Genomic DNA, 27572 nt, shown 5'->3' with positions numbered 1-27572 from the left:
AGTTCGCTTGTTTTTAATCTCTCTCTCAACAACCGATCGATTGCGTTACGCGTCGGGAATTAACCACAGGTGCCGCTATCGAGGTGAAACAACGCAATCGTGATGGTATCATGTTAACGCTGTGTTGAAATTCCAACATCCCGAGATTGAGTTTTCATATTATCCAAAAATTTAAGTTAGCTAGAAAATAAAATTGATCAAAGCAGGTTTGTGTGTGATTCTTCCTGAAATTCTGCATAATATTGTTCTGCGTATGAGATCTGAATCCTGGGGACCTATCATAAGCACACTATCACCACACATAATCCATAACACATAATTCATAATGTTCAATCGAGAGTAATCGTATCCTTATCGATAATACGGAATTAAAGAGCAGAGTGGAATCGACTCTCTCTCATTCACGCTCACAACGCCTGCGTCACTGCATACGATTAATTGCGTTATTCCAAATCATAACACAATCCTCGTCACCGAGGCTCGACCTTATAATCCATAATGACCTGAATTATCATAACCATGCCCACTCGCATAAATTAATACGATTATCTCTCGAATCAGCATAATTTATGCGCATAATTACACAATTAACATAATTTCGGATAAATTATGCAAATTTCATTTAATTCTCATTATTTTCATCAATTTTCATAACACCTATATATACAACAGGGGGATGACGTGACTCCCCCCTCCCCCCATCCCCAACGGCTAGAGCGCTCCTAACGGCCGCAAAGAGGATTCGATTGGATGCGTGGGATGACGTCACATGACCCGGGGGGGTTGGGGGGCGGGGTTAAGGGGCTTGCTACATATATAAGTGTGGTGCAGGAGGGAGAATTTGTGGCAGAGTCCTTCTGGAGCGGCGGCAGCGGAGAGAGAGAGGAGCTAGCCGTCCTCAGGGTCCGCGCTCGGGACGCCTGCAGGGTGGAGCTGAGAGCGATCGACGACACAAAGTCCCCCAAGGCGAGAGAGAGAGAGAGAAACATCTCCCTCGGCCCCGTCGGGCAGCGGCGGCAGCGGCCGCAGAGGTGAGCGGCAGACACGGACAAAGGAGGTCAGTTCGGTCGGCTCGGGCTCAGGCAGTGGACGCACTCTGAGACGGGTAGGTGAGAGAGGAGGAAGGGCTGCTGCTGGCTGGAGGGAGACATACACGGGAAATAAATTTTAGCGCAGACTGACTTTGTGACGCGTGTGTGCGTGCGTGTGTGTGTGAAGAGCGGTTACGGCCTTCATAGGTGCTGCTCGCTAACAGCACTTGCCCCTACAGTCTGTTAAGGCTATATGGGGGATCTTTGTGAAGAGCGGTGGGACAGCGATTGGCGTACCACGCTGTGCGTGTGTGTGGGTGGCTTTAATCAGCATAGGCACCCGTAAATAAATAATTAAACAGAGGGACGTTTGACTTTCACCGCAAGCGAGCGCGCAGAGATTAATTAATTAAGTGCTTACCGAGCGCGTGCAGAGATTAATTAATTAATTGCTTACCGAGCGCGCGCAGAGATTAATTAATTAATTGCTTACCCAGCGCGTGCATATTAAACTACCCTACTACGGCTGCCCGCACCCACGCGCGTGGGTGGTCGCGCGCGTGGGTGGGGGGGTCACGTGGGTGGGGGAGGGCCGTCCAGCCCCCGTTGGCTGTTGACACAACGGCTTAGTATAAATAAATAATTAACTCTGAGCAGCCGCCAGCGGCGAGTGGGGGGGGTGGAGGGGTGCTGACGTCACACCCCACCCGCTCGCGGGGGAGGGGGGAGGGGAAGATCAGTCCCCCCCCACCTAATGGGGAGTGGGGAGGGGGAGATCAGTCCCCCCCACCTAATGGGGAGTGTGGAGGGGGGCACTAGCCCCCCACAGATGGAACCAGGGGGGTCGGTGTGTACTGTGAGGCTGTGTGTGTAGTGTGAGGCTGTGTGTGTGGTGTGAGGCGTGTGTTGCCCTGGCTTGCCCTGGCTTGCCCCAGCAACGTCACGTGGTGTGCCTCGTCACTGCTGCTGCTGCTGCTGCCACCACAACACGCTTAGGGCTTTAAGGCTTTTCTGTTTATTATGAATCTGTCATTTTCCATGATTAGTCTGTGGTTTTCATTATTAATCTGTCATTGTTGATTATGAGCCTGTCATTAATATGTCATTTTTCATTATTAACCTAATTTGTGTGTATTATTAATCTGTCATTTTTCATTATTAACCTAATTTTTGTTTATTATTAATCTGTCATTTTACGACGGCAAAAACGTGGTAGTCACGGCGACATTTGTCATCAGTGTTGTGAGTAGCCCGCACTGAGAGCACGACTACACACACAGACATACACAAACACACAGGTTGTGTGTCTGTGTGTGTGGGGTGAGGTTGCACAAGAGACACACACACAGACACACACAGACACACAGACACACAGGTTGTGTGTGTGTGTGGGGTGAGGTTGCACAAGAGACACACACACAGACACACACAGAGACACACACACACAGGTTGTGTGTGTGGGGTGAGGTTGCACAAGAGACACACACAGAGACACACAGAGACACACACACAGACACACACAGGTTATTGTGTGTGTATGTGTGGGGTAAGGTTGCACCAAAGACACACACAGACACACACACACAGAGACACAGGTTGTTGTGTGTGTGTGTCTGTGTGTCTGTGTGTATCTGTGTTTGTGTATCTGTGTGTGTGTCTGTGTGTGTGTGTGTCTGTTTGTGTGTCTGTGTGTGTGTGTGTCTGTGTGTGTCTCTGTGTGTGTGTCTGTGTGTGTGTATGTGTGTGTGTGTATCTGTGTGTCTGTATGTGTCTGTCTGTGTGTGTGTTAAGGTTGCACCATGTCGAGCCCATTGAAGCTGATCGTGAGCGCCGATTCCAACCGTGGGGGGCGGCGCTACATGGAGGACATCACAGAGGTGGGCGGAGTCTCTGTGTGTGTGTGTCTCTGTGTGTGTCTGTGTGTGTCTCTGTGTGTGTGTCTGTGTGTGTGTCTCTGTGTGTGTCTGTGTGTGTGTGTCTGTGTGTCTGTGTGTGTGTCTCTGTGTGTGTGTGTCTCTGTGTGTGTGTCTCTGTGTGTCTCTGTGTGTGTCTGTGTGTGTCTCTGTATGTCTCTGTGTGTGTATCTGTGTGTCTGTGTGTGTCTCTGTGTGTGTCTGTGTGTGTCTCTGTGTCTCTGTGTGTGTGTCTCTGTGTGTGTGTGTGTCTGTGTGTGTGTCTGTGTGTCTCTGTGTGTGTGTCTCTGTGTCACTGTGTGTGTCTCTGTGTGTGTCTCTGTGTGTGTGGGGAGCGATAGTGTAGCGGTTAGCGCGCTGCACTATGAACCTGGCGACCCCGAGTTCGATTCCCGCTCACGGCCAACACCCAGTGGCGATTATCTGAACCGGTCCTGGGCCTCCCCCTAGGTCGATTCGGCCTCAAACGAGTACCCGGTGCGGTGCGTGAACATCGCCACCGGGGAGACAAAGGCGGCCGGGCGTGGTGCCGGCCACCCACCCCCTCGTGTGCCCTCGCGGCCATCGCTGGCGCCGCTCGCTAACGGCACTCGCCTCTACGGTCCGCCAAGGCTGCACGGGGGATCTTTGTCCGCCGGGTCGCCGGTCGAGGCCTAGGACCGACCCACAATGCACCGCTCGCGTCACGTGACGTTCCCCTCGCCGCCCCGTGCCCGCAGGTCTCCACCGAGGGCGACGGGGACGCCATCTTCCTGGCCGTGTTCGACGGCCACGGCGGCCCCCAGGCCGCTCGATTCGCCCGCCGCTGCCTCTGGCCCTCGATCCGTGCCCAGCCCGGGCTGTGGGGCGCCACCGACCCCGCGGGAGTTTGCCACGCCATCCGTGACGGCTTCCTGGCGTGCCAGCGTGCCATGTGGGAGGAGCTGGGTGGGTCTCACGCGTGCTGCGTTATACACTACACTATACACTACTATACTATACACTACACTATACACTACTAGATATACTACACTATACACTACTATACTATACACTACACTACTATACACTACTATATACACTACACTATACACTACACTATACACTACACTATACATTACTATACACTACACTATACACTACTATACACTACACTATACACTACACTATACACTACACTACTATACACTACACTACTATACACTACTATACACTACACTATACACTACACTATACACTACACTACTATACACTACACTATATACTACACTATACACTACACTATACACTACTATACATTACTATACACTACACTATACACTACACTACTATACACTACTATACACTACACTATACACTACACTATACACTACTATACACTACACTACTATACACTACACTATACACTACACTATACACTACTATACACTATTATACGCTACACTACTATACACTACACTATACACTACACTACTATACACTACACTACTATACACTACACTATACACTATACACTACTATACACTATACACTACACTATACACTACTATACACTACACTACACTATATACTACACACTACACTACACACTACATTACACTATACACTACACTATACACTACACTAAATTAACGTTTTGTTCCACCATTGGAACCTCGTTTGCCTGTAACACAATATGATAATTATTTTTTTTTAACCCTTTCATCTGGCAACAAAACTGACACCATTTTTTTCGTATACAAGGAGTCATTGTTTGTGCATTGAGCACAATACCTGCGGTCGGAATGCAAACACAAAACACGCAGCTCTGATAATGCATTGGCGGTGGAATTGATAAGTCCACACCCGAGACAGCTTCCCTTAGAGCCTCGTCTCACACGCGGTGTTAGACCAGGTGATGATGATGACGTCTCACACGCGGTGTTAGACCAGATGATGATGATGACGTCTCACACTTGCGGTGTTAGACCAGGTGATGATGACGTCTCACACGCGGTGTTAGACCAGGTGATGATGACGTCTCACACGCGGTGTTAGACCAGATGATGATGACGTCTCACACTTGCGGTGTTAGACCAGGTGATGATGACGTCTCACACTTGCGGTGTTAGACCAGGTGAAGATGACGTCTCACACACGCGGTGGTAGACCAGATGATGATGACGTCTCACACTTGCGGTGTGAGACCGGATGATGATGATGTCTCACACTTGCGGTGTTAGACCAGGTGATGATGACGTCTCACACTTGCGGTGTTAGACCAGGTGATGATGATGTCACACACTTGCGGTGTTAGACCAGGTGATGATGACGTCTCACACTTGCGGTGTTAGACCAGGTGATGATGACGTCTCACACTTGCGGTGTTAAAGCAGATGATGATGACGTCTCACACTTGCGGTGTTAGACCAGATGATGATGACGTCTCACACTTGTGGCGTTAGACCAGATGATGATGATGACGTCACACACTTGCGGCGTTAGACCAGGTGATGATGACGTCTCACACTTGCGGTGTTAGACCAGGTGATGATGACGTCTCACACTTGCGGTTTTAGACCAGGTGATGATGATGTCACACACTTGCGGTGTTAGACCAGGTGATGATGACGTCTCACACACGCAGTGTTAGACCAGATGATGATAATGTCTCACACTTGCGGTGTTAGACCAGGTGATGATGACGTCTCACACACGCAGTGTTAGACCAGGTGATGATGACGTCTCACACAGGCGGTGTTAGACCAGGTGATGATGACGTCTCACACTTGCGGTGTTAGACCAGGTGATGATGACGTCTCACACTTGTGGCGTTAGACCAGATGATGATGATGACGTCACACACTTGCGGCATTAGACCAGGTGATGATGACGTCTCACACTTGCGGTGTTAAAGCAGATGATGATGACGTCTCACACTTGCGGTGTTAGACCAGATGATGATGACGTCTCACACTTGTGGCGTTAGACCAGATGATGATGATGACGTCACACACTTGCGGCATTAGACCAGGTGATGATGACGTCTCACACTTGCGGTGTTAGACCAGGTGATGATGACGTCTCACTCTTGCGGTGTTAGACCAGGTGATGATGACGTCTCACACTTGCGGTTTTAGACCAGGTGATGATGATGTCACACACTTGCGGTGTTAGACCAGGTGATGATGACGTCTCACACACGCAGTGTTAGACCAGATGATGATAATGTCTCACACTTGCGGTGTTAGACCAGGTGATGATGACGTCTCACACACGCAGTGTTAGACCAGGTGATGATGACGTCTCACACAGGCGGTGTTAGACCAGGTGATGATGACGTCTCACGCTTGCGGTGTTAGACCAGATGATGATGATGACGTCTCACACTTGCGGTGTTAGACCAGGTGATGATGACGTCTCACACTTGCGGTGTTAGACCAGGTGATGATGACGTCACACACACGGTGTTAGACCATATGATGATGACGTCTCACACTTGCGGTGTTAGACCAGGTGATGATGACGTCTCACACTTGCGGTGTTAGACCAGGTGATGATGATGTCTCACACACGCGGTGTTAGACCAGATGATGATGACGTCTCACACGCTGTGTGAGACCAGGTGATGATGACGTCTCACACTTGCGGTGTTAGACCAGGTGATGATGACGTCTCACACTTGCGGTTTTAGACCAGGTGATGATGATGTCACACACTTGCGGTGTTAGACCAGGTGATGATGACGTCTCACACACGCAGTGTTAGACCAGATGATGATAATGTCTCACACTTGCGGTGTTAGACCAGGTGATGATGACGTCTCACACACGCAGTGTTAGACCAGGTGATGATGACGTCTCACACAGGCGGTGTTAGACCAGGTGATGATGACGTCTCACACTTGCGGTGTTAGACCAGGTGATGATGACGTCTCACACTTGCGGTGTTAGACCAGGTGATGATGACGTCTCACACTTGCGGTGTTAAAGCAGATGATGATGACGTCTCACACTTGCGGTGTTAGACCAGGTGATGATGACGTCTCACACTTGCGGTTTTAGACCAGGTGATGATGATGTCACACACTTGCGGTGTTAGACCAGGTGATGATGACGTCTCACACACGCAGTGTTAGACCAGATGATGATAATGTCTCACACTTGCGGTGTTAGACCAGGTGATGATGACGTCTCACACACGCAGTGTTAGACCAGGTGATGATGACGTCTCACACAGGCGGTGTTAGACCAGGTGATGATGACGTCTCACGCTTGCGGTGTTAGACCAGATGATGATGATGACGTCTCACACTTGCGGTGTTAGACCAGATGATGATGACGTCTCACACTTGTGGCGTTAGACCAGATGATGATGATGACGTCACACACTTGCGGCATTAGACCAGGTGATGATGACGTCTCACACTTGCGGTGTTAGACCAGGTGATGATGACGTCTCACTCTTGCGGTGTTAGACCAGGTGATGATGACGTCTCACACTTGCGGTTTTAGACCAGGTGATGATGATGTCACACACTTGCGGTGTTAGACCAGGTGATGATGACGTCTCACACACGCAGTGTTAGACCAGATGATGATAATGTCTCACACTTGCGGTGTTAGACCAGGTGATGATGACGTCTCACACACGCAGTGTTAGACCAGGTGATGATGACGTCTCACACAGGCGGTGTTAGACCAGGTGATGATGACGTCTCACGCTTGCGGTGTTAGACCAGATGATGATGATGACGTCTCACACTTGCGGTGTTAGACCAGGTGATGATGACGTCTCACACTTGCGGTGTTAGACCAGGTGATGATGACGTCACACACACGGTGTTAGACCATATGATGATGACGTCTCACACTTGCGGTGTTAGACCAGGTGATGATGACGTCTCACACTTGCGGTGTTAGACCAGGTGATGATGATGTCTCACACACGCGGTGTTAGACCAGATGATGATGACGTCTCACACGCTGTGTGAGACCAGGTGATGATGACGTCTCACACTTGCGGTGTTAGACCAGGTGATGATGACGTCTCACACTTGCGGTTTTAGACCAGGTGATGATGATGTCACACACTTGCGGTGTTAGACCAGGTGATGATGACGTCTCACACACGCAGTGTTAGACCAGATGATGATAATGTCTCACACTTGCGGTGTTAGACCAGGTGATGATGACGTCTCACACACGCAGTGTTAGACCAGGTGATGATGACGTCTCACACAGGCGGTGTTAGACCAGGTGATGATGACGTCTCACACTTGCGGTGTTAGACCAGGTGATGATGACGTCTCACACTTGCGGTGTTAGACCAGGTGATGATGACGTCTCACACTTGCGGTGTTAAAGCAGATGATGATGACGTCTCACACTTGCGGTGTTAGACCAGGTGATGATGACGTCTCACACTTGCGGTTTTAGACCAGGTGATGATGATGTCACACACTTGCGGTGTTAGACCAGGTGATGATGACGTCTCACACACGCAGTGTTAGACCAGATGATGATAATGTCTCACACTTGCGGTGTTAGACCAGGTGATGATGACGTCTCACACACGCAGTGTTAGACCAGGTGATGATGACGTCTCACACAGGCGGTGTTAGACCAGGTGATGATGACGTCTCACGCTTGCGGTGTTAGACCAGATGATGATGATGACGTCTCACACTTGCGGTGTTAGACCAGGTGATGATGACGTCTCACACTTGCGATGTTAGACCAGGTGATGATGACGTCACACACACGGTGTTAGACCATATGATGATGACGTCTCACACTTGCGGTGTTAGACCAGGTGATGATGACGTCTCACACTTGCGGTGTTAGACCAGGTGATGATGATGTCTCACACACGCGGTGTTAGACCAGATGATGATGACGTCTCACACGCTGTGTGAGACCAGGTGATGACGACGTCTCACACTTGCGGTGTTAGACCAGATGATGATGACGTCTCACACGCGGTGTTAGACCAGATGATGATGATGACGTCTCACACTTGCGGTGTTAGACCAGGTGATGATGAAGTCTCACACTTGCGGTGTTAGAGCAGATGATGATGACGTCTCACACTTGCGGTGTTAGACCAGGTGATGATGACGTCTCACACTTGCGGTGTTAGACCAGGTGACGATGACGTCTCACACTTGCGGTGTTAGACCAGGTGATTATGACGTCACACACTTGCGGTGTTAGACCAGGTGATGATGACGTCTCACACTTGCGGTGTTAGACCAGGTGATGATGACGTCTCACACTTGCGGTGTTAGACCAGATGATGATGACATCTCACACTTGCGGTGTTAGACCAGATGATGATGATGACGTCTCACACTTGCGGTGTTAGACCAGGTGATGATGACGTCTCACACTTGCGGTGTTAGACCAGGTGATGATGACGTCTCACACACGCAGTGTTAGACTAGATGATGATGATGTCTCACACTTGCGGTGTTAGACCAGGTGATGATGACGTCTCACACAGGCGGTGTTAGACCAGATGATGTCTCACACTTGCGGTGTTAGACCAGATGATGATGACGTCTCACACTTGCGGTGTTAGACCAGGTGATGATGACGCCAAAAGGCGCAACGTTTTGTCGTGTATGATTGGGGCCAAATGTAGCTGATAGAGGCAAAATAAACATTGAAATTGGTTTAATTTGTTGATCAGGGAAGTCTTCTGTATCTTCCACAATAGACGAAGGGGGAACATTCTCTGTGCCTGCTGCGCAATTTGAACAACCCCCCCCCCCCCCGTAACTTCACCTTAGCGCTGTTTTCAATCACCCGAAGCTGTTAACTGACGAATTTGATCTTAGTATAGGAATAGGTTTTACCCTTTTAACTGGCACAAAAACTGACACCTTTATTCAAGGCATCATGTTTGCAATAACCACAACACAAGCAGTCAAAATGCAAACAAAAGAGACAACTCTGATAATAAAAAGGGTAAAAACTATTACTAGGTTGTAAATGCTCACCCCGAGCCCTCAATACTCTGATAGTACGCTGTTTTTGAGTTGTACGCCTTTTGGCGTCTTCTGGTCCAACACCAGTGGAGACTAGGCTCTAAGAAAAGCCGTCTCGCGTGTGGACCAATCAAATTCAAGGACAGTGCCAATATTATTATCAGAGTTGTCTCTTTTGTTTGCATTTTGACTGCTTGTGCTGTGGTTATTGCAAACATGATGCTTTGAATAAAGGTGTCAGTTTTTCTGCCAGTTAAAAGGGTAAAACCTATTACTATATATTGTTACTGGCAAAGGAGGTCTCATAATGAATTTGATCTTCTCCGATGGACGCTGCTTGATAGCGGAGAGTGAAGAAACGTGAGTGTGGCTGATGCTGTCTGAAGTTACCTAGGAAATAACGAAGAGCAAAGAGAAGCGGTAGAGTTACCAATAAATTGATCAGAGTCTAATTTTATTTTGTCTCAATGTAATGGCAGGGAATATTGACAGAAATAACGTCATCAAACACTTCGCTGCATTTCACTGTAGCACTGCATTAATGGCAGTGAATGTTGCACGATACATTTATTTCGCCCATGGCTAATGTGTAAGAGATTCTCGCAACATTTTTCATATTTGATATATTTTTGTTCAATAACATTGAAAATTGTAAAACGTTTCAAAATACAAAAAAAACTTTTACAATTTAATTTTTGTTATAACAAATTTAATAACATAAAATTCCTAGCAACAATTGTCCATCTTACCTTCCAGAGGTTTTTTTTGGCACACTCACCCACCCACTCAATCACTCACCCACCCACCCACTCACACAGTCACTCACCCACACAGTCATTCACCCACCCACCCACTCACACAGTCACTCACCCACTCAGTCACTCACCCACCCACACAGTCACTCAATCACTCACCCATCCACTCACACAGTCACTCACCCACTCAGTCACTCACTCACCCACTCAATCACTCACCCACCCACCCACACAGTCACTCACCCACTCAGTCACTCACCCACACAGTCACTCACCCACCCACCCACTCAATCACTCACCCACCCACTCACACAGTCACTCACCCACCCACCCACTCAATCACTCACCCACTGACAGAGTCACTTCCCACTCAGTCACTCACCCACCCACTCAATCACTCACCCACCCACCCACTCACACAGTCACTCACCCTCTCAGTCACTCACCCACCCACTCAATCACCCACCCACCCACTCACACAGTCACTCACCCAGTCAGTCACTCACCCACCCACCCACTCAGTCACCCACCCACCCACCCACACAGTCACTCACCCACTCAGTCACTCACCCACCCACTCAATCACCCACCCACCCACCCACTCACACAGTCACTCACCCAGTCAGTAACTCACCCACCCACTCAATCACCCACCCACTCAGTCACTCACCCACTCAGTTACTCACCCACCCACTCAATCACTCACCCACCCACCCACTCACTCACCCACCCACTCAATCACTCACTCACCCACCCACCCACACAGTCACTTACCCACACCCCTGTCTAACTCCCCCCCCCCCCCTACAGGAGGCAGCTGGTCGCGCACACGGCAGGGCCATCCCAGCACGACAGGCACCACGGCTTGCTGCTGCCTCATCAGGGGCGGTGACGAGCTCTACGTCGCCCACGTGGGAGACTCGCGAGCCGTCATCGCCCAGCGCCACCCCCGAGGGGGGGGCACCCCCACAGACGGACCCCCCCCCCCTTCAACGCACCCCGTCTATTCATTGGCCCCCCCTTCCTCACTGCGACCCATTTATTCAGCGGGCCCCCCTTCTTCCTTGCGCCCCATTTATTCAGCGGACCCCCCTTCGGACATGGGCCCCCCTTCTGTGAAGGCCCACCTAGCCTGGGACGGAACCCCACCTACGCATGGCCAAGTCGTGGCGGACTTCATAGCGGCCATCGGCCAAGCCGTGGCAACACCGCAACCACCGCCACTGTCACAACCACCACAACTACAACCACAACCACCACTGTCACAACCACCACAACCACAACCACCACTGTCACAACCACCACCACCACTGTCACAACCACCACCACTGTCACAACCACCACAACCACAACCACCACCACTGTCACAACCACCGCCACTGTCACAACCACCACAACTACAACCACAACCACAACCACCACTGTCACAACCACCACAACCACCACCACCGCCACCACCACCACTGTCACAACCACCACCACCACTGTCACAACCACCACCACCACCACTGTCACAACCACCACCACCACCACGGCCACCACTGTCACAACCACCACCACCACCACTGTCACAACCACCACCACCACGGCCACCACCACTGTCACAACCACCACCACTGTCACAACCACCACCACCACCACCACGGCCACCACTGTCACAACCACCACCACTGTCACAATCACCACCACCACCACGGCCACCACCACTGTCACAACCACCATCACCACCACCACGGCCACCACCTCTGTCACAACCACCACCACCACTGTCACAACCACCACCACTGTCACAACCACCATCACCACCGCCACCACCACCACTGTCACAACCACCACCACTACAACCACCGCCACCACCACGGCCACCACTGTCACAACCACCACCACCACTGTCACAACCACCACCACCACTGTCACAACCACCACCACCACTGTCACAACCACCGCCACCACCACGGCCACCACTGTCACAACCACCACCACCACCGCCCCGGCAGGAGGTGGACAAGGAGGAGGTGGTGGACGAGGTGGAAGAGGAGGAGGTGGACAAGGAGGTGGTGGTGGACAAGGAGGTGGATAAGGTGGTGGAGGTGGACGAGGTGGTGGAGGAGGTGGACGAGGTGGTGGATGAGGAGGTGGACGAGGTGGAGGAGGAGGTGGTGGACGAGGTGGTGCCGCTACTTGCCGTGGCGTTGACGCGCGACCACAAGCCGGAGGATCCAGTGGAGAGGGAACGCATCGAGAGGCTGGGCGGGCGGTAAGACATTCGTGTGTATGTGTGTGTGTGCCTATGATACCATCAGTAGGCCTGGGCTCTGGGTCGTTCTTCGTGCTTTTGGAGTACCTGACCCTCTGCTCACGATCATTAAGGACCTTCATGATGGTGAGCGGGCCCGGGTAAAACTACGTGGCCGGGAGTCAGAGCCATTCCCTGTACACCTTGGGGTGCGACAGGGATGTCCTCTGGCTCCCACATTATTTAACATCTATTTTGACCGCGTAGTTCGTGAAGCCTTCAATAGCTGTACCGGGGGAATCTCCATATGGTACAGATATAATGGGAGGCTGATCGATGCCCGGGTGCGGTCAAGGGATGGCTCCCTATTGCTCAACCACGTTATGTCTGCTGATTTGGTAATAGCTGCTCATTCAGAGGAGGAGTTGGAGACGCTGCTGCTGAGACTGGAGCGTGCCACTAAGAGGTGGGGCCTTACCATCAGCCCCACCAAAACTAAGCACCTGCCTGGGTATTTTGTACCATCGGACACTCCACCCCCACAACTCCCTATCAGGGATGGGGCAGTTGTGGAGAGTGTGGAGAGTTTCCCATACCTGGGCAGTGTGCTTATGACTGGCTCCAGTTTAACAGCAGAGGTCTCACTCCGAATCAGTCGAGCAGCAATATCTTTTCATCGGTTGCGTAACGCTGTGTGGAAGCTACCTGGTTTGTCGCTCCGCACTAAGCTTCAGGTCTTCTCGGCCACGGTCATTCCCTCCCTTCTATACGCTTGCGAAACATGGACCCCCCTAATGGAACATCTTCGCCGGTGTGAAACATTTAGGCTGGCCTGCCTACGATCCATCCTGGGTTTAACCAGACTGGATTGTGTGAGGAGCTCACAAATCCTTGAAAGATCTGGACAAGGTCCCATCGGTGAGCTCCTCCGGCGGGCAAGGCTGCGATGGCTGGGTCATGTAGCCCGCATGCCCAGCCACCTCATACCGAAACAGCTTTTGTTCGGCCAGATTGAGGGGGCTAAGCGGGCGCGGCACGGGCTAGAGAAGAGATGGAGTGATGTGGTACAAGAGGACGTGGAGCTGAGTGGACTTGCCGATGACTGGTACCAGCGGTGTCAAGATCGGCCTCTGTGGAGGAGGCTCGTGAAGGACGCTACTGGGCAGTTGGAGGCAGTCGCCCACCAACAACAACGGAGGGCAGAGGAGCGACGCTCACAACAACGAGCGGAGCGCCGGGTGGCTAAAGCACAGCAGGTTGGCACAGTAGGGGGCACAGGTGCTGCATCAGCCAGTCATCTCAGTCAGTCGACCCGTGGCACCTGGGTCTGCCCCGTGACCTCCTGCCAGCGGGCGTTCGACACTTCACGTGGCCTCAGGGTGCACATAGCCTGGCACAAGCGTCGTGGTGACGTCACCGCCACTTAGTGGCAAATGGCGGTTGTTGTTCTTGTGTATGTGTGTGTGTGTATGTGTGTGTGTATGTGTGTGTATGTGTGTGTGTCTGTGTGTGTATGTGTGTGTCTGTGTGTGTGTGTGTGTATGTGTGTGTGTATGTGTGTCTGTGTGTGTGTATGTGTATAATACCCAGGCACCTGCCTGGGTATTTTGTACCATCGGACACTCCACCCCCACAACTCCCAATCGGTGATGGGGCAGTTGTGGAGAGAGTGGAGAGTTTCCCATACCTGGGCAGTGTGCTTATGACCGGCTCTAGTTTAACAGCAGAGGTCTCACTCCGAATCAGTCCAGCGACAATATATTTTCATCGGTTGTGTAACGCTGTGTGGAAGCTACCTGGTCTGTCGCTCCACAGTAAGCTTCAGGTCTTCTCGGCCACGGTCATTCCCTCCCTTCTCTACGCTTGCGAAACGTGGACCCCCCTAATGGAACATCTTCGCCGGTGTGAAACATTTAGGCTGGCCTGCCTACGATCCATCCTGGGTTTAACCAGGCTGGATTGTAGTGAGGAGCTCACAAATCCTTGAAAGATCTGGGCAAGGCACCATCGGTGAGCTCCTCCGGCAGGCAAGGCTGCGATGGCTGGGTCATGTAGCCCGCATGACCAGCCACCGCATGCCGAAACAGCTTTTGTTCGGCCGGATTGAGGGGGCTAAACGAGCTCGGCACGGGCTAGAGAAGAGATGGAGTGATGTGGTACAGGAGGACGTGGAGCTGAGTGGACTTGCCGATGACTGGTGCCAGCGGTGTCAAGATCGGCCTCTGTGGAGGAGGCTTGTGAAGGACGCTTCTGGGCAGTTGGAGGCAGTCGCCCTCCAACAACAACGGAGGGCGGAGGAGCGACGCTCACAACAACGAGCGGAACGCCGGGTGGCTAAAGCACAGCAGGTTGCCACAGTAGGGGGCACAGGTGGTGCATCAGCCAGTCGTCTCAATCAGTCGACCCATGGCACCTGGGTCTGCCCCGTGACCTCCTGCCCGCGGGCGTTCGACACTTCACGTGGCCTCAGGGTGCACATAGCCTGGCACAAGCGTTGTGGTGACGTCATCGCCACTTAGTGGCGAATGGCGGTTGTTGTTGTGTGTGTGTATATATGTGTGTGTATGTGTGTGTGTATGTGTGTGTGTATGTGTGTATGGGTGTATGGGGAGGAGTAGTGTAGTGGTTAGCGCGCTGTGCTACGAACCTGATGACCCGGGTTCGATTCCCGCTCACAGCCAACACCAGTCACGATTATCTGAACCGGTCCAGGGCCTCCCCTAGGTCGACTAAGCCTCAAATGAATACCTGGTACGGTGTGTAAACATCGCCACTAGGGAGACAAAGGCGGCCGGGCGTGGTGCTGGGCACCCACCCCCTCGTGTACCGTTCCGGCCTCCGTAGGTGCTGCTCGCTAACAGCACTTGCCCCTACAGTCTGTTACAGGCTACACGGGGGATCTTTGTGTGTGCTCGCTAACAGCACTTGCCCCTACAGTCTGTTACAGGCTACACGGGGGATCTTTGTCTTTGTGTGTGCTCGCTAACAGCACTTGCCCGTACAGTCTGTTAAGGCTACACGGGGGATCTTTGTCTTTGTGTGTCTGCCCACCAGGGTGATGAGGAAGCCAGGGGGGCCTTGCCGTGTGGCCTGGAGGAGGCCCCTTGTGGCTCACTGCGGCCCTGGGCAGCAAAGCTCAGCCACGGAGGACATCCCCTTCCTGGCCGTGTCACGCTCCCTCGGTACACACACACACACCTACACACACACCTACACACACACACAGCTACACACACACCTATACACACACCTACACAACAACAACAACAACCGCCATTCGCCACTAAGTGGCGGTGACGTCACCACGATGCTTGTGCCAGGCTATGTGCACCCTGAGGCCACGTGAAGTGTCGAACGCCCGCTGGCAGGAGGTCACGGGGCAGACCCAGGTGCCACGGGTCGACTGACTGAGATGACTGGCTGATGCACCACCTGTGCCCCCTACTGTGCCAACCTGCTGTGCTTTAGCCACCCGGCGCTCCGCTCGCTGTTGTGAGCGTCGCTCCTCCGCCCTCCATTGTTGTTGGAGAGCGACTACCTCCAACTGCCCAGTAGCATCCTTCACGAGCCTCCTCCACAGAGGCCGATCTTGACACCGCTGGTACCAGTCATCGGCAAGTCCACTCAGCTCCACCTCCTCCTGTACCACATCACTCCATCTCTTCTCTAGCCCGTGCCGCGCTCGTTTAGCCCCCTCAATCCGGCCAAACAAAAGCTGTTTCGGCATGCGGTGGCTGGGCATGCGGGCTACATGACCCAGCCATCGCAGCCTTGCCCGCCGGAGGAGCTCACCGATGGTGCCTTGCCCAGATCTTTCAAGGATTTGTGAGCTCCTCACACAATCCAGTCTGGTTAAACCCAGGATGGATCGTAGGCAGGCCAGCCTAAATGTTTCTAACCGGCGAAGATGTTCCATTAGGGGGGTCCACGTTTCGCAAGCGTAGAGAAGGGAGGGAATGACTGTGGCCGAGAAGACTTGACGCTTAGTGCGGAGCGACAGACTAGGTAGCTTCCACACAGCGTTACGCAACCGATGAAAAGATATTGCCGCTCGACTGATTCGGAGTGAGACCTCTGCTGTTAAACTGGAGCCGGTCATAAGCACACTGCCCAGGTATGGGAAACTCTCCACTCTCTCCACAACTGCCCCATCACCGATTGGGAGTTGTGGGGGTGGAGTGTCCGCTGGTACAAAATACCCAGGCAGGTGCTTAGTTTTGGTGGGGCTGATGGTAAAGCCTCACCTCTTAGTGGCACGCTCCAGTCTCAGCAGCAGCGTCTCCAACTCCTCCTCTGAATGAGCAGCTATTACCAAATCATCAGCATACATGACGTGGTTGAGCAATAAGGAGCCATCCCTTGACCGCACCCGGGCATCGATCAGCCTACCATTATATATGTACCATATGGAGATTCCCCCGGTACAGCTATTGAAGGCTTCACGAACTACATGGTCAAAATAGATGTTAAATAATGTGGGAGCCAGAGGACATCCCTGTCGCACCCCAAGGTGTACAGGGAATGGCTCTGACTCCCGGCCACGTAGTTTTACCCGGGCCCGCTCACCATCATGAAGGTCCTTAATGATCGTGAGCAGAGGGTCAGGTACTCCAAAAGCATGAAGAACAACCCAGAGCCCAGGTCTACTGATGGTATCATAGGCCTTGACCAGGTCAAGAAAGCAGATATGTAGGTCTTTTTGGAATTCCCTACACCTCTGCTGTAGCAGACGGACAGAAAATATGGCATCTTTGCAGGACCGCCCTTTCCTGAAACCGCATTGGGGCTCCGCAAGCCTCTCCTCAGCGTGCCTGGCAAGGCGATGTTGAATAATCCTTGCCAGGACCTTTCCCGGCACACTGTAGTTGTTACAGTCTGTGCGGTCCCACTTCTTAAAAAGGGGGACCACCAGGGCATCCTTCCAATCCTGCGGACCCCGTCCAGTGGTCCAGACTGTTGTTATGATGTCATATAGGGCAGTCTGTGCACAAACGCCGCCCTCCCTCAGCATTTCGCTTGGGAGATCATCTCTGCCCGCTGCCTTTCCTGGTCTCAGACTCCAGATCGCCTTCAGTACTTCCTCAACAGATGGCACCTTAGCCAGCCACTCACAGGGGGTGACTTCTTCCAATATTTGAGGCACCGTAGCCTCAGCAGGGTCATCCTCACTTTGTGCCACGATGTTTTCCCGATTGAGGGATTTTCCCTCCCCCAGGACCTCACAGAAATGCTCAGCAAATCTGCAAACCTGTTCCTGGGGGTCGAAGATTGGGTCACCGTTTTTTTTCCTAATGATGGTAATAGGTGTGGCGCTGCAGATTACTTTTTTGATGGAGTTAAATAGAGATTTGTGATCACGGGCCACTGAGGCAGACTCCATCTCCTCAGCAACCCGCGACCACCACCCATCCTTGCAGCACCTCATGGCTCTCCGAACCTCCGAGCGAAGGCTGCGGTAAGCCTCCTCATTCTCTGACATGGGATTCTGTAACTGATGACAGTGGGCCTGTCGTTTTTTCTCAACCATCCTGAACACCTCCTCTGTCAGCCAGGGTCTCTGGGGAGGTCTGGACCGCGTACCCAAAGCAGCCATTGCAGCTGCATGAGTCACAGTCCTAAACCTCGCCCATTTACCCTCGACATCAGGAGGAGTCGGGGACGATGCCAATCCCAGCCGCAAGCGATGATGAAATTCTCGCTTGCAACTTTCATCAGATAACTGAGACCAGGCCACTTTAGGTTGGAATGGGGTCCTGGGTGTACACCCACCACCGGAGTTGAAGAATAGCAGGCACATCTTACAGATGACTAGTCGGATGGTCAGAAGGCAGATCAGCTCCACGGTAGGTCCTGGTGTCAAGGACATGGGCTCGCATCCGCTGGTCCGTCACTATCTAGTCCAGCAGATGTTCTTGCTTGGACTCGGCATGCATCCATGATGTTGTGTGGATGCGCCGATGCCGGAACAGCGTGTTGGTAATTACTAGCCCATGGGCTGCACAAAAATCTAGCAGCCTTCTACCGTTGTTATTGAGCTGATCTGGCCCATGCCCTCCAATCACTCCAGACCAGGTGCCAGTATCATGACCAACTCGGGCATTGAAGTCACCCAACATGATGACTCTATCCCGAGGGGCCACTTTAGCCAGCACCTGTGACAGGAGGTCATAGAAGTCATCTGACTCATCGGCTTTGCCTGCATCCCTCCACGGATGTTCATCTTCGGTGGGGGCATAAGTAACCACGACCACCATTCCTCGCCTCCAGTTGATGGGAAGGCGAGCCCAAAGTAGCCTGGGACTTACAGCTTCCCACACCTCACCGCCATGTTCCCACGCCCCTTTATTCTTTTGTTCAAAAGAAGAGCCACACCCTGTTGTTTGGCAGTCTGCTGCCCCGAGTAGAGGACTGTCCACCCCTCATAGTGGCAGGAGCCAGAGCCGGTCCACCGGACCTCCTGAATGCCACATAGATCCAGGCGGTACCGGTCCAGCTCCCGACAGAGGAGTGGCAGCCTCTCCTCCGCAGTGAGTGTTCGAACATTCCACGTGGCCACCCGTAGTGGTTTTTCGTTGTTTCTGGAGGAGCCCCGAGGGTAGATATTCAATCTCCTGGCTCCGCCAATTGGGGTTTGGCCAGGAGACGTCATAGACGCCTGGCCTCCCGGGGCCTCCGGCACAAGCTTATTAGTTATATATTCTTAATTCGTGGTTTAGTGGTAATTAATTGAAGGTGGAGGGGTTACCAGCCCCTCGCATCCATCCAGAGCCCCCGTTTAGCCCCTGTGTGTGTATGTAGAGGAGCCAATCAAAATTGGACCTCCCCCCACAGCACTGTCCACGACAGAGTTGCCCGTCCGGCACACACACCTACACACACACCTACACACACCTACACACACACCTATACACACACCTACACACACCTACACACACCCCTACACACACACCTACACACACACACTTACACACACACACCTACACACACACCTACACACACCTACACACACACCTACACACACACACACCTATACACACCCGTGGCACCTCCTGGCGACCTCCTGCCAGCGGGCATTCGACACTTCATCTGGCGTTAAAAGTGCACGTAGCCTGGCACAGGCGCCCTGGTTATGTCATCGCCACCTAATGGCGAATGGCGGTTGTTGTGAAACGTGTGTTCATGTATATGTGTGTGTACGCATAGGTGTGTTTACGTGTGTGTTTACGAGTGTGTGTACGTGTGTGTACGTGTTTGTGTGTACGTGTGTGTGTACGTGTGTGTACGTGTGTGTGTACGTGTGTGTACGTGTGTGTGTGTGTACGTGTGTGCGTGTGTGTGTACGTGTGTACGTGTGTGTGTACGTGTGTCCGTGTGTGTACGTGTCCATGTGTGTGCGTACGTGTGTACGTGTGTGTGTACGTGTGTGTACGTGTGTGTGTACGTGTGTAAGTGTGTGTGTACGTGTGTGTACGTGTGTGTGTGTATGTGTGTGTGTACGTGTGTGTGTACGTGTGTGTACGTGTGTGTGTGTACGTGTGTGTGTGTGTACGTGTGTGTGTGTACGTGTGTGAGTGTGTACGTGTGTGTGTGTACGTGTGTGTGTGTACGTGTGCACGTGTGCGTGTGTGTACGTGTGTGTGTGTGTGTACGTGTGTGTGAGTGTGTACGTGTGTGAGTGTGTACGTGTGTGAGTGTGTGTGTGTACGTGTGTACGTGTGTGTGTACGTGTGGGTGTGTGTACGTGTGTGTGTACGTGTGTGTGTGTGGTACGTGTGTGTGTGTACGTATGTGTGTGTACGTGTGTGTGTACGTGTGTGTGTGTGTACGTGTGTGTGTGTTGGCGATATCCCACAGGGGACCTCTGGAGCTACGACTTTGCGAGCGCCCAGTTTGTGGTCTCCCCCGAGCCGGACGTCAGCGCCTACAGGCTGGACCCAGGGCACCACCGCTACCTGGTGCTGGCCACCGACGGAGTCTGGGATGTCCTCACGCCCACAGAGGCCGTGGCGCTCTGTCATCGTGCGGACGCACAGCAGCAGCAGCGAGCACGGGCACGTCTACATACACACACACACGTCTACATAGACACAAACGTCTACATACACACACACACGTCTACATACATACACACACACGTCTACATACACTCACACACGTCTACATACACGCACACACATATACACACACACACACGTCTACATACACACACACACACGTCTACATACACACACACACATATACACACACGTATACATACACACACACACGTCTACATACACACACACGTCTACATACACACATACGTCTACATGCACACACACACACGTCTACATACACACACACGTCTACATACACACACACACGTCTACATACACACACACGCCTACATACACACACGTCTACATACACACACACTATACACTTACACACGTCTACATACACACACACGTTTACACACACACACACGTCTACATACACACACGTCTACATACACACACACACGTCTACATACACACACACGTCTACATACACACGTCTACACACACACACGTCTACATACACACACACGTCTACACACACACACACGTCTACACACACACACTATACATACACACACACACACACGTCTACATACACGCACACACGTCTACATATACACACACGTCTACATACACACACACATCTACATACACACACACACGTCTACATACACACACACACGTCTACATACACACACACACGTCTACATACACACAAACGTCTACATACACACACACACGTCTACATACACACACACACATCTACATACACACACACGTCTACATACACACACACACGTCTACATACACACACACACGTCTACATACACACACACGTCTACATACACACACGTCTACATGCACACACACACACGTCTACACACACACACACGTCTACACACACACACACGCCTACATACACACACACGCCTACATACACACACACACGTCTACATACACACACACACACGTCTACATACACACACACTATACACTTACACACGTCTACATACACACACACACGTTTACACACACACACACGTCTACATACACACACACACTATATATACACACACACACACACGTCTACATACACACACACGTCTACATACACACGTCTACACACACACACGTCTACATACACACACACGCGTCTACATACGCACACACGTCTACATACACACACGTCTACATACACACACACGTCTACATACACACACACGTCTACATACACATGTCTACACACACACACGTCTACATACACACACACGTCTACACACACACACTATACATACACACACACACGTCTACATACACGCACACACGTCTACATACACACACACATCTACATACACACACACACGTCTACATACACTCACACACGTCTAAATACACGCACACACGTCTACATACACACACACACGTCTACATACACACACACACACGTCTACATACACACACATATACACACACGTCTACATACACACACACACGTCTACATACACACACACGTCTACATACACACACACGTCTACATGCACACACACACGTCTACATACACACACACGTCTACATACACACACACACGTCTACACACACACACGCCTACATACACACACACACGTCTACATACACACACACACGTCTACATACACACACACTATACACTTACACACGTCTACATACACACACACACGTCTACATACACACACACGTCTACACACACACACTATACATACACACACACACGTCTACATACACGCACACACGTCTACATACACACACACATCTACATACACACACACACGTCTACATACACACACACACGTCTACATACACACACACACGTCTACATCCACACACACACATCTACACACACACACGTCTACATACACACACACACACGTCTACATACACACACACGTCTACATACACACGTCTACACACACACACGTCTGCATACACACACACACGTCTACACACACACACTATACATACACACACACACGTCTACATACACGCACATACGTCTACATACACACACACATCTACATACACACACACACGTCTACATACACACACACACGTCTACATACACACACACACGTCTACATCCACACACACACATCTACACACACACACGTCTACATGCACTTACACGTCTCATCCTGCAGGCCAGCGGTGGTGGTGGTGCCGGTGGTGGTGGTGGTGATGTCGGTGGTGGTGCCGGTGGTTGTGCTGGTGGTGGTGCCGGTGGTTGTGCTGCTGGTGGTGCCGGTTGTTGTGCCGGTGGTGCCAGCAGCAGCAGCAGCGGTGTAGACCTGACGCTGGCGCAGGCGCTGGTGGCGGAGGCGCTGTCCCGCTGGCACCGGCTCGGCACCAAGGCCGACAACGTGAGCGCCGTGGTGGCGCGGCTGTGCCCGTCGGCGGCGTCGCCGGCGCCCCGGCTCGGTGCCGACGGCGCCGCCGGCGCCGTGCTCGTTGCCGGCGGAGGAGGAATGGTCGCTGGTGGTAGTGGTGGTGGCGCCGTCCGTGCGTCAGCCCTGGCCAGGAGTGGAACCGAGGTTCTACGAGGGCCGGGCACCGAGGAGCTACCCAGCAACAACAGCAGCAGCAGCAACAACAACAGCAACAGCAGCAGCGGCAACAGCAGCAGTGGGAAGTTCACTCCACTGCTGGCTGACCTGGTGAGGGCACCGTTACGATGCGTGGTGTGTGTGTGTACATGTGTATGTGTGTATGTGTGTGCGTGTGTACGTGTGTTTGTGTGTATGTGTATTTGTGTGCGTGTGTATGTGTGTTTGTGTGTATGTGTGCGTGTTTGTGTGTGTGTACGTGTGTACGTGTGCGTGTGTGTGCGTGTGTTTGTGCGTGTGTGTACGTGTGTTTGTGTGTATGTGTGTACGTGTGTGTGTGTTTGTGTGTATGTGTGCGTGTTTGTGTGTGTACGTGTGTGTGTATATGTGTTTATGTGTGTTTGTGTGTATGTGTGCGTGTTTGTGTGTGTACGTGTGTGTGTGTGTGTATATGTGTTTGTGTGTGTATGTGTTTGTGTGTATGTGTGTTTGTGTGTATGTGTGTGTGTTTGTGTGTACGTGTGTGTGTGTGTGGATGTGTACGTGTGTGTGTACGTGTGTTTGTGTGTAAGTGTGCGTGTGTTTGTCTGTCCAGCGAAACGATCCCCTACCTCATTGGTGTCGGACGGTAATGCTGTGACTCTGTGTGTGGTGAGTCTATGGGTCTTTGTGTGTGGTGAGTCTATGGGTCTCTGTGTGAGTGAGTCTATGGGTCTCTGTGTGTGGTGAGTCTATGGGTCTCTGTGTGTGGTGAGTCTATGGGTCTCTGTGTGTTGTGAGTCTATGGGTCTCTGTGTGTGGTGAGTCTCTGGGTCTCTGTGTGTGGTGAGTCTATGGGTCTCTGTGTGTGATGAGTCTATGGGTCTCTGTGTGTGGTGAGTCTATGGGTCTCTGTGTGTGGTGAGTCTATGGGTCTCTGTGTGAGTGAGTCTATGGGTCTCTGTGTGTGGTGAGTCTATGGGTCTCTGTGTGTGGTGAGTCTATGGGTCTCTGTGTGTGGTGAGTCTATGGGTCTCTGTGTGTGGTGAGTCTATGGGTCTCTGTGTGTGGTGAGTCTATGGGTCTCTGTGTGTGGTGAGTCTATGGGTCTCTGTGTGTGGTGAGTCTGTGGGTCTCTGTGTGGTGAGTCTATGGGTCTCTGTGTGTGGTGAGTATATGGGTCTCTGTGTGTGATGAGTCTATGGGTCTCTGTGTGTGGTGAGTATATGGGTCTCTATGTGTGGTGAGTCTATGGGTCTCTGTGTGTGGTGAGTCTATGGGTCTCTGTGTGATGAGTCTATGGGTCTCTGTGTGTGGTGAGTCTATGGGTCTCTGTGTGTGGTGAGTCTGTGGGTCTCTGTGTGTGGTGAGTCTATGGGTCTCTGTGTGTGGTGAGTCTATGGGTCTCTGTGTGTGGTGAGTCTATGGGTCTCTGTGTGTGGTGAGTCTATGAGTCTCTGTGTGTGGTGAGTCTATGGGTCTCTGTGTGTGGTGAGTCTATGGGTCTCTGTGTGTGGTGAGTCTATGAGTCTCTGTGTGTGGTGAGTCTATGGGTCTCTGTGTGTGGTGAGTCTATGGGTCTCTGTGTGTGGTGAGTCTATGAGTCTCTGTGTGTGGTGAGTCTATGGGTCTCTGTGTGTGGTGAGTCTATGGGTCTCTGTGTGTGGTGAGTCTATGGGTCTCTGTGTGTGATGAGTCTGTGGGTCTCTGTGTGTGGTGAGTCTATGGGTCTCTGTGTGTGGTGAGTCTATGGGTCTCTGTGTGTGGTGAGTCTATGGGTCTCTGTGTGTGGTGAGTCTATGAGTCTCTGTGTGTGGTGAGTCTATGGGTCTCTGTGTGTGGTGAGTCTATGGGTCTCTGTGTGTGGTGAGTCTATGGGTCTCTGTGTGTGATGAGTCTGTGGGTCTCTGTGTGTGGTGAGTCTATGGGTCTCTGTGTGTGGTGAGTCTATGGGTCTCTGTGTGTGGTGAGTCTATGGGTCTCTGTGTGGTGAGTCTATGGGTCTCTGTGTGTGGTGAGTCTATGGGTCTCTGTGTGTGGTGAGTCTATGGGTCTCTGTGTGGTGAGTCTGTGGGTCTCTGTGTGTGGTGAGTCTATGGGTCTCTGTGTGTGGTGAGTCTGTGGGTCTCTGTGTGGTGAGTCTATGGGTCTCTGTGTGTGGTGAGTCTATGAGTCTCTGTGTGTGGTGAGTCTATGGGTCTCTGTGTGTGGTGAGTCTATGAGTCTCTGTGTGTGGTGAGTCTATGGGTCTCTGTGTGTGGTGAGTCTATGGGTCTCTGTGTGTGGTGAGTCTATGGGTCTCTGTGTAGTGAGTCTGTGGGTCTCTGTGTGTGGTGAGTCTATGGGTCTCTGTGTGTGGTGAGTCTATGGGTCTCTGTGTGTGGTGAGTCTATGGGTCTCTGTGTGTGGTGAGTCTGTGGGTCTCTGTGTATGGTGAGTCTATGGGTCTTTGTGTGTGGTGAGTCTATGGGTCTCTGTGTGTTGTGAGTCTATGGGTCTCTGTGTGTGGTGAGTCTATGGGTCTCTATGTGGTGAGTCTATGGGTCTCTGTGTGTGGTGAGTCTATGGGTCTCTGTGTGTGGTGAGTCTATGGGTCTCTGTGTGGTGAGTCTATGGGTCTCTATGTGTGGTGAGTCTATGGGTCTCTGTGTGTGGTGAGTCTATGGGTCTCTGTGTGTGGTGAGTCTGTGGGTCTCTGTGTGTGGTGAGTTTATGGGTCTCTGTGTGTGGTGAGTCTATGGGTCTCTGTGTGTGGTGAGTCTATGGGTCTCTGTGTGTGGTGAGTATATGGGTCTCTATGTGTGGTGAGTCTATGGGTCTCTGTGTGTGGTGAGTTTATGGGTCTCTGTGTGATGAGTCTATGGGTCTCTGTGTGTGGTGAGTCTATGGGTCTCTGTGTGTGGTGAGTCTATGGGTCTCTGTGTGTGGTGAGTCTATGGGTCTCGGTGTGTGGTGAGTCTATGGGTCTCTATGTGTGGTGAGTCTTTGGGTCTCTGTGTGTGGGTAACTCCCCACCCCCTCCCTTTCCAGGGCTGCAGCCAGGAGGAGATTCCCAGCAAGCGCAGCCGCAGGAGCGGTCCTCACGAGGGCACCGCCTCAGACTAGCACCTCAGACTAGCGCCGCAGACTAGTACCTCAGACTAGCGCCTCAGACTAGCACCTCAGACTAGCGCCTCAGACTAGCGCCTCAGACTAGCGCCTCAGACTGGTGCCTCAGACTAGCACCTCAGACTGGCGCCTCAGACTAGCGCCTCGGACTAGCGCCTCAGACTAGTGCCTCAGACTAGTGCCTCAGACTAGCGCCTCAGACTGGTGCCTCAGACTAGCACCTCAGACTAGCGCCTCAGACTAGCGCCTCAGACTTGCGCCTCAGACTAGCGCCTCAGACTAGCGCCTCAGACTAGCGGGGACCCTGGTAGAGGGACCCCGGTAGATGGACCCTGGGACCCTGGTAGAGGGACCCTGGTAGAGGGACCCTAGTAGTGGGACCCTGGTAGAGGGACCCTGGTAGAGGGACCCTGGTAGTGGGACCCTGGTAGGGGGACCCTGGTAGAGGCCTGGTAGTGGGACCCTGGTAGTGGGACCCTGGTAGTGGGACCCTGGTAGTAGGACCCTGGTAGAGGGACTCCGGTAGAGGGACCCTGGTAGTGGGACCCCGGTAGAGGGACCCCGGTAGAGGGACCCTGGTAGAGGGACCATGGTAGAGGGACCCTGGTAGAGGGACCCTGGTAGAGGGACCCTGGTAGTGGGACCCTGGTAGAGGGACCCCGGTAGAGGGACCCCGGTAGAGGGACCCTGGTAGAGGGACCCTGGTAGAGGGTCCCTGGTAGAGGGACCCTGGTAGAGGGACTCCGGTAGAGGGACCCTGGTAGTGGGACCCCGGTAGAGGGACCCCGGTAGAGGGACCCTGGTAGAGGGACCATGGTAGAGGGACCCTGGTAGAGGGACCCTGGTAGAGGGACCCTGGTAGTAGGACCCTGGTAGAGGGACCCCGGTAGAGGGACCCCGGTAGAGGGACCCTGGTAGAGGGACCCTGGTAGAGGGTCCCTGGTAGAGGGACCCTGGTAGAGGGACCTTGGTAGTGGGACCCTGGT

The 27572-nt window shown here is 52.4% G+C and overlaps 1 protein-coding gene across 2 annotated transcripts; it reads left to right on the top strand.

Annotated features, from left to right (window-relative positions):
• The first annotated feature begins 836 nt into the window (after positions 1-836).
• Positions 837-27572, top strand: LOC142911133 (uncharacterized). 2 transcript variants are annotated; one of them, XM_076060212.1, is made up of 8 exons: positions 837-1031; positions 2823-2908; positions 3664-3871; positions 11459-12905; positions 15939-16066; positions 20739-20935; positions 23098-23610; positions 26509-27572. In XM_076060212.1, exons 2-8 carry the CDS (start codon positions 2831-2833, stop codon positions 26581-26583), a joined length of 2646 nt encoding a protein of 881 aa, XP_075916327.1. In that variant the 5' UTR covers positions 837-1031; positions 2823-2830; the 3' UTR covers positions 26584-27572. The 2 variants fall into 2 exon arrangements, with proteins under 2 accessions (XP_075916327.1, XP_075916328.1); XM_076060213.1 differs by lacking the exon at positions 837-1031 and adding an exon at positions 1912-2273.

Source organism: Petromyzon marinus, unplaced genomic scaffold (genome assembly GCF_048934315.1).
Source record: "Petromyzon marinus isolate PM22_M1 ecotype Great Lakes invasive population unplaced genomic scaffold, UKy_Petmar_22M1.pri1.0 PM_G_Scaffold_17, whole genome shotgun sequence".
Taxonomy (NCBI): Eukaryota; Metazoa; Chordata; class Hyperoartia; order Petromyzontiformes; family Petromyzontidae; genus Petromyzon; species Petromyzon marinus.
This window is presented reverse-complemented; position numbering and strand designations above follow the sequence as displayed.